Below are 8,335 nucleotides of genomic sequence, written 5' to 3'. Positions count from 1 at the left end.
GCTCCCCCCCCCCCCCCACTCAACTGGACTTTTGCCACTTCGGCTTTCATTCAAGATTTCAGCCAAAAATAAACCAACATAAAGCCGATTAGCATGATGGTTCCATCCCAACACCATCATGAATCAATGCGCAATAGAATGGCCCGCGGCCGGTCGGTCCAGCGCAGAGAATGCAGCAATACAAAAGGAGACGACGGATGCTGCTTCATTTTTGGGATATGAGGGCTTGATTGGTTATCGACGAGCAAGCCCGACGGGGGCATCGTTAGCAACTGATGTTTGAGAATATGACAGAGTAATTACTATCTGGGTCACTAATTAAATCAAAAGCCGCCCCCGGTGGTTAACGACTCACTCATGCCAATATGATTATTATGAACATAGACCTTCATGCGGGCGTCGACGCGGCCCATTGAGCTCTCGATGAACGTCCTAAATAGCAGGGGAATATTGACGGCGGGGTGGAAATAACGCTAAAAAAAGGCCGTATGTGTTGTTTATGTCGTTTTCATGCATCCTTCAGGTCTAAAATATTCCGAAGAATGGTCACCTCCTCCTCCAGCCAGTCGTTGTACTGGACGATGCTCGCCATGGCCACGTCAGCACCCTTCATGTAGAATGTGATGTCACCCGTTGACTCCTCCTAGACGGCAAAATACTCGCAGTGAGCCAAAGTGTAAAGTTAATCAAAGAAAACAAATCAATCAAATACATTTTCAAATATGGTCAATATATATATTTGTAATCTTAGCATTACTTTTGTTTTTTTTGTTGGATGTAAAATATGTGTACTAACTGAAGACAATTCAGTGTTTGGTAATGAAAATACATTTCTGACCCTGACGATGATACCCATGCGCTTGCTCTCGGAGGTGAAGGGGAAGATCTGCAGGATGCTGAAGGACAGGATCTGCCCGGCAGGCGTCTTGAGCTGCAGGGAGGCCAGGTCTCGGTTCACGAGGGTCAGGCCCACACTCTGAGTCCACTGCACCAGCGCCACCTGTAGTTACACAATTAGTTTGTTCGGTTATTCACAAGTTAGTTGAAGACTTAAGCTGCTGTAAGACAAACCTATTGCTTGCCAAATAGTGAGGCCAGTTTACCTTACTGCTTTTGTTAGCCTCAGACCTTAGGAGCTGACTGTTGAATGATGTCTTATATATCCTATTATAGCTCTTTAAACCCACTGTGCATACAATAAAGAAGTGAGCTTATCGTTAGCCTCAAATGCTAGTAGCTCATTGTTCAATGGCATCTTCGACTTCCAACATAGTTTGATGTTGACGAATCGCGAACCAACCATTAGCCGTAGCACTTTTGTTGCCTGAAAACGCTAGAAGTTAATAGTTTATTGATGTCTAGCTTCACATTAAGCCTTCCGGTAAATCACAGGTGTCAAAGTCAAGGCCCGGGGCCCAGATCCGGCCCGCCACGTAATTTTATGTGGCCCGGGGATGCAAATCATGTGTGTCAACTTTCATGATCCTTGCTGAAATCTGGACCGAAATGTCAAATTGTCATGGGTAATAAATAACATTGAGATTTTGCATCGGCCCTCCGATGGAAGCCGTAACTCCGAAGTGGCCCGCGACAAAAAATTAGTTTGACACCCCTGCTCAACATAGTTTAGTTTGATCGTCAAATAGTGAGCCTACACTTGTTTATTCAAATTGTCTGTTCCATTTGAATCACATCAATAAAATATTGAGACAAAATCCCCCCGTGCTGAGACATCAGAGCATTACGGGATGTCTATTGTATGACACTGAGCGCCAGATAAGCGCTTTCCTGTCCCCCCCCAACTCCCCGGCAGGAACTCAGAGCCCCCACAAAAAAACCCACGTGCGAGTGAGCGAGTGTTCAGCTGCACACGACTCAACTCTCAATGGCTTCATTTTCAATTTTGCTCACTCAAAGGTTGTTATTATACTCTGACCTACAAATTGGGACTTCCTGTTAATACCCAGCCATCCATCCCTCCCTTCTTAACACACACACACACACACACACACACACACACACACACACACACACACACACGCACACACACACACTTTTTACTTAACACATGTGAATCATGATCTCGTGTGTGTGTGTGTACACAGAGCTGGACACATGCATACTCTACACATTCTACAAGTTATTAAACGAAATTAAGCACGATACTTTAAATCTAATGTGATTTTAATGTTTACATTAGAGTCACGGTTCTCAAATTTTTTGGCGCTCTGGGAAATTTTTCAAACCGCCCCCTAATTGTAATGCCAGTTGACAAACAAAACCACGACAAGCGGGTGACAGAACAAAAGACAACGGAAGGCGGCGAAGGGGGGTCTCTTGTCACCTTGGAGAGTAAATGAAATATTGCTCAAGCCAAGCGAGTCGATGGATTTGGTGTGCAGTGGTAGTGGGTGAGGGGATCTAAATGTACAGTATACATCAGCCGGGATGGGAGGAAGAGACAAGCACAATGGTGGGAGATTTTGATTTACTTTGAACTGCTTTCTGATTGCGCAATTTGACGATTAGTGCTAACATCTGGGCGCTATATTGAGTATGTTAATTTACATATACACTTTTGCTTCTTAAGGGGCTGATTTTGATTTTTTTTTTTTTTTTAATAGCTTAACCTTCTCCGAGAGCTCATAGTTTCTGACTGTGTGCTCGTAAAGTGACAAAATGGTGTTGTTTAGATTGTTGGTCAGGCATTAATAATGGATAGGGGGTGGGGGTCACCTCATCAGGACTGGAGGCCTGGTACGTGCGGTTGTCGTCGCTGAAGTCCTGGTCGGCCTCCGCCGTCTCGGTCTCGCCACACGCCTCGTAGACGGGCGTGACGTTGTGGCACAGAGCGATGGCCTTCACCGCCTCGTGGATGCGGCTGCTGACGCTCTTGCGGACTTTGGGGCCCGGCGTCTGGGATTTCTGGGACGCTGCGGCGGAGCCGCCGGCGCTGCCACTGGAGGGGCCCTGACAGGGAATGAACATAATGCTGATATCATTATTATATATTTGTGGGGATTTATTTTTTTTCTACAAAAGACAAAACTATTGGAAGATTTTGACTTTTATCTCAATAACACAAGCCATCTTAACCTGAGCGTAGGACTGGATGACATGGCTTTGGATTTCGTCCATAGTGTCGGTACCGTAGGACACGGTTCCCAGGTGCAGCCGCTTGAAGATCATCTCGTTTTGTGTCAAAGTGCCTGCGGGTCACGTGGATAGCTTTAGAAACACACTTGGGGGTTTTTTCACCTCCATACTTCAGACTGATGATGCACTCTGTACACAAAAGTATTACGAGCATGTTCCACCTGCAGCAGGTGAAAAAGTTGAAAAAGAAATTTGAGTTCTTGCCGGAAAAGAAAAGGGGCGTAAGCCCCAACATTCTCACAAAGAGTGCTCACAATAGATCACGTGACCCACATCTGGCCCTAATCTCCTTCCCAATATAGACGGTGTGTCCTCTCTAATTACGAGCCAAAACACAACCAAACTAAGTCAATGTACCGGTGGCAAAACAAGGACGATGGGGTCGTTTGAATGGATGTTGCTGCCAGAGCGTCCCACACTGTTTAACCAGTTTTTGCTGATTGATGGCTCCTCATTCTCTTACCGATCAACCTGGATAAATAGGCACCAACGCCCAATCCATTCCTACCTTGAGCAGCGGACTGAGACAAAGCCGTAGGAATTTATCACCCTGACGCCCAGCGAACAGGTGATACAAAAGAGTGGTGGGGTGTATTTCTGGCCACTCTTGCCTGTTTTGTCCGTCAGCAGGTAGACCAGCCGGCCCAGTTCTTCCGGGATGGTGCTGGTCCTCACCACCGTGCCGGGAATGTTCTCATCCTTCATGATCATCCAGCCGTAGGCGGCCTTGCCCATGTCCAGGTTCACTCGTAGGCTGCGTCGCAAGGTCAATGAAGCAGCAAGTGAAACCCATGTCCAAAAAAAAAAAAAGGTTCTCTGAGGTACCTTATGGGGATGATATAAGAGAAGAGCACAACAAAGCGGAACAGGTTGCGGAACCACAGGCCCACAAAGCCGAGCAGGGCTTCCATGACAATGGACAGAACTAGTTGGGCGAAGAACAGGGCCTTGGTGAGTCGGTTCAGTTCCAAGTCCAGTAGGCCCACCTGCAGACAGAAGGGGGGAAAAAAATGACTGCTACCGCTGGCCAATGGGGGTGCCAGAATAATTACAAGATCATGTTTTGGGTTTTTTCCAGAAATTGAAAATAAAATAAGCATATCGAAGAAATAAATGACGACACTTCGGTTGTTGCTAGGCAGACTTCCTGGGGCTGAATCGTAACTGCCCCACCAACCAATGAAAACCCACAAAGGAAATAAAACGACATGACAACAATCTCACCTCATTCACTATTTAGATGCTGGCTTTTGTCATTTAAATCGCGTACGACATAAACAAGGTTATGGGTGGTAGTTTAAATAGAATTTTATTTATTTATTTTTTTTAACAAACTACATTGTCGCCTTTCAATACGCTCAGGGTCAAAGGAGTTCCCATATTGAGATGGCTCTGGAGAGAAAAGGGGACCAAAAAAAAAAAAAAGGGATGAGGAGTAGCGGGGTCAAAGTTGTCTTATTTTTCAAGTGCATCTCACAGCCAATGAAGTATGTGGGAAAAAGATGTTAAATAAAGAAGCCGCCCAACCCATTTTTGGCAGCGTACCACAGAGGGCTTTCATGTGATGCAGTGCACTGACAATAAAACCCCCCAAAAAACGCCAACATAACATTTCCCCGCGCTCAAGGACCTGCGATGAATAGGAAGCGGGCGGGGAAGGAGGAAAAGGAGAATTCCTCCACTGCTACTGGACCCCCAACGAGCACATTTCCTCCCCGAGGACCGCCGAGGCCCGAGAGAGCAGTGTGACTGATTTATCAGTGGATGTTAAAAATCCCAGTAGCCCAGGGCGGGGTGGGCGGGAGCCCAAACTCCAAGGTTCATGCTTGAGCTATTGAGAAAAATAGAAAAGGGGAGGTGGGGGGGGGCACGGTGGGATTAAAATGAAGAAAAATTAAGACAGAGCGCACAGCTGAAAAGCAAAAGGATCCCCTTTAGGCAGAACAATGGCTGCTCGACGTTCTCCAGGCCTGGCCGAGGATCGGATGAAGTCATTGTAAAGCCCGTTGAGGCGTGTTGGGGTCGGGGTGGGGGTGAAGGAAAAGGGCTCAATTACTTCAACCTTAAAGAAGTGATCAGTGAATAAAAGAACATATTTCACTTCAGTCGTCGCCGCGCCATTAAAAGAAGAATGATTTGTTGGGCCTTTGTGGCGCCCTGTAAACGTGCGTGTGAAATTGGGGCTCGTCCTCATTTATTTGGGTCATTTTGTGGTGGCAGGTAACAAAGTACAAATATTTTTTACTTTTAGTCCCTAGATTAGAAAACGGGTATCTGTACTTTGGGCTTTATTTTTTAACAGTTGTGGATGACAACATAAAACAAAACAAAATAAAAACCGTATTCAATTTGAACTCATTCAGTGCCAACCAATTCTGGACCAAGTCTGAAAAGACGTTTAAAAACGTCTTCGGAAGTGAATGAGGTTAACTATACAATATACTGTAGATAACTGACAGTAAAAGTTCATTTTTGTTTTGCTCCATAGCGGTAAGTTTCAGTGTCGACCTTTTAACATCTACTTCAGGAAAAGGAGTCGAATCAGTACTTGCACTTAAGTCATCTCTAACTACACAACTACAGTACTTTTGCCACCACCGCACATGATTTTATCTTTATTGCATCGTGTGAGTACTTCTGTATTTGACTGGAGATGTCCATTTGCAACGATGCATATTGCTTTTTAGCTTGAGACGGTGGTGCTAGCTCGGAATTCACGGATATTGATTACGATACGGATATTGAAATGACAGTTCGAGAGACGTACTTTTTGTTACAAGGGGCCGCGTCCGACGATTAGACACAAGGAGACAATTGTTATCCGGTGTCCTGTCGGGCAGATCATTGTCCCACCTGAGGCCAAAAAAACATTGTCGTGCTCGACTATTGACTTTTACACCCCGCAATCTCTGCTCGCCGTATTGGCACTTGTGACATTATCCCCTTGATATTTATTGAATTTCCCTCAGATTCCACCAAAAAGGAGGGCGGAGGTGATGCTAATTCCACCTCTGTCAACACGAGGGTAAAGAATAATACCTAAAGAATCAAATGTAAATGTTACATTGCGTTTAGCTGTCCTGGGCTGACTCTTTCCCCGGCAATTATTACATTTCAATTTAAGTTACACTCATTATAACCCCTCTAATGACCGACATCTAAAATTATTTTTTCCCTTACTTAATGGTGGCCACGCAACAAATATGTCGGGAAAAGCCTACTAGAAAATCTGACCGCGATTTTTAATAATTTGGTGGTATTTAAACCGGGGTGTTTCGAGTTTTGACATCCACTGTTTATGTCATCGGCGTATGTATTTCGATGACATCAGGATGGAAAGTGAGCTGTGCGTGTACAGTGCATTCAGAGCATCAGATACCCGGTACAAATCAGATTTTTATCCACTTTGGAAGAGATGTCACTTGGACCGTGCGGTGTAAATCGAGGCTCCGGCAGGTGTTCATGCTGCAATAACCCCCAATCCAACGCCCCCACCCCCACCCTTAGAGTATTCAAATCATTTTATAATTTATATTTATTGATATAATTTTTGTTCTTCTATTTCTCCCTTTCATAATTTTGCTGCTGTAAGTTGGGAATTTCTCCATTGTGAGACAAATAAAGGTTTTCTTATCTTAAAACCTAAATCAGCCAACACTGAATCATTTTCATCAATCTCCGGGAACAAAACACTCGATGCAGGATTGTGGCGGATTAACTCCTCACCAGAAAAAGTCATTTAAATCCTGCCCTTAGTTAATTTCCCTTTTGGGTAATTAGCTAACGCTGCTGACCTTTTCTGCATTGACAAGAGAAGCTTTATCTATAAGGTCAAGGGTGCCAAAAGAAAAAAAAAGAAGAAAAGAAAAACACCTTGCATGTGACTTGGCGCAATCTAGTAACCCTTTCACAACCAACAACGGATGTACTGTACACATCAATACGTTCTCCTAACGGGTAGGCGGGGGAAGAAAGTCAGGCCCACCTTGTCAGTCAAATTTTTATTATGATTTTCGCAATCTCTTCAGACTTTGTTTCTGCTTCTGTATGCTTTTAATGTTTTACGTAAAGCACTTGTATGTGAAGTGTGCTAAACAAATGAGTTTGCCTTGCCGTGATTCACAAAAAGCTAATTTTCTCCGCTTTTTGACCAGAAACCGGTGTTTTTGTTCAAACCAAATCATGTTGATGATTAATGAACAGGAAAAGATAGAAAAACATTTTCTTTATGAGGAAATAAAGTATACTCTTTTCCTTTTGGTAGATGCCGTGTTTAAATTGTGAGCGAACAATGTTCTGTTGGTCTTGAAAGATCAGCCAAAATGCTCTGAATGAGCTCACGCAGCTGAAGAACCTTCACCTTGTTTTTGGCTTCGGACGTATTGAGTACACTGCGGGTCTCCTTGCCGGTGTAGATAACCACCCCGATCACAGTGCCTGCCAAACAAACAGGACAAGTAATACTGCTCATTATCTGGCCACCCATGAATTCCCCCCCCCACACACACCTTAGTAAGATGAACTGCATGGGAGGAAATGCAATAAGGCTGCGGAGAAGCGTTGTTGTGTCTCATTGTCACTCAAGTCAGGCGTTTTAATACGTTGGGCGCCCTCACACAAACGCTGTGATAAAACCAAATCAATGCACCGCCATCTTCACTCGCCAATTCATTAAGGTGGCCTTATAACAACGGACTAAAGGGTCATTAATATTAAATGAGCCAGCAGAAGTTTTAATGCAGGAACTTTAAAAAAAAAAAAAAGGCCAAAATGCCTTAAGTGGGTGAAGTTGATGAAGAATGTGTCAAGTTATATTTGGTCTACATTTGTCATCAAATGGCACTTGCCCCTTTTTGTATCGATACTGAACCATAAAAGAAAACTATGTGACACAATGGGATGTTAGCAATGAATCAGAAGTGTCAATCAGACGTCACAATAAGATTAAACCAGATGGTATCTCAAAGTGCTAACATCATAGTTCCACAAGAGACGATATACGACATTTGTCTATCCATAGTGCACTTTAACAGACAACTAGACGTTGTCACATCGATAAGGTCACAATCTTGAGTTGCCCATGGAGAGACTTTTGCTGGGGACAATAATGATGTAAAGAGCCCACTCAGTAAGTTAAGGCCTCAGTGTTTGTTCTTCTGGTCAAGGTCAGGGCATTGTG

General features: G+C 44.2%; 1 protein-coding gene across 5 annotated transcripts in view; it reads right to left on the bottom strand.

Moving 5' to 3' along the window:
* atp9b (ATPase phospholipid transporting 9B) overlaps nucleotides 1-8,335 on the bottom strand; it is a 31,244-nt gene that overhangs the window by 12,716 nt on the left and 10,193 nt on the right. For all 5 annotated transcript variants that reach the window (XR_002168749.1, XR_002168750.1, XR_002168748.1 and 2 more), the window contains exons 11-17: nucleotides 7,517-7,593; nucleotides 3,982-4,142; nucleotides 3,768-3,910; nucleotides 3,097-3,209; nucleotides 2,737-2,970; nucleotides 839-1,000; nucleotides 551-643 (exon numbers count right to left, since the gene is read on the bottom strand). Coding sequence is in view for 2 of the 5 variants with exons in the window: in XM_019874166.1 (XP_019729725.1) it covers nucleotides 551-643; nucleotides 839-1,000; nucleotides 2,737-2,970; nucleotides 3,097-3,209; nucleotides 3,768-3,910; nucleotides 3,982-4,142; nucleotides 7,517-7,593 (983 nt within the window). In the remaining 3 variants the exon portion in view is untranslated. The remainder of the gene's footprint in view (nucleotides 1-550; nucleotides 644-838; nucleotides 1,001-2,736; nucleotides 2,971-3,096; nucleotides 3,210-3,767; nucleotides 3,911-3,981; nucleotides 4,143-7,516; nucleotides 7,594-8,335) is intronic.

The sequence above is a fragment of the Hippocampus comes genome, unplaced genomic scaffold, assembly GCF_001891065.2.
Source record: "Hippocampus comes isolate QL1 unplaced genomic scaffold, H_comes_QL1_v1.1 scaffold166, whole genome shotgun sequence".
NCBI lineage: Eukaryota > Metazoa > Chordata > Actinopteri > Syngnathiformes > Syngnathidae > Hippocampus > Hippocampus comes.
Note: the sequence above shows the minus strand (reverse complement) of the source record. Positions and strands in the feature narration are given on the sequence as shown.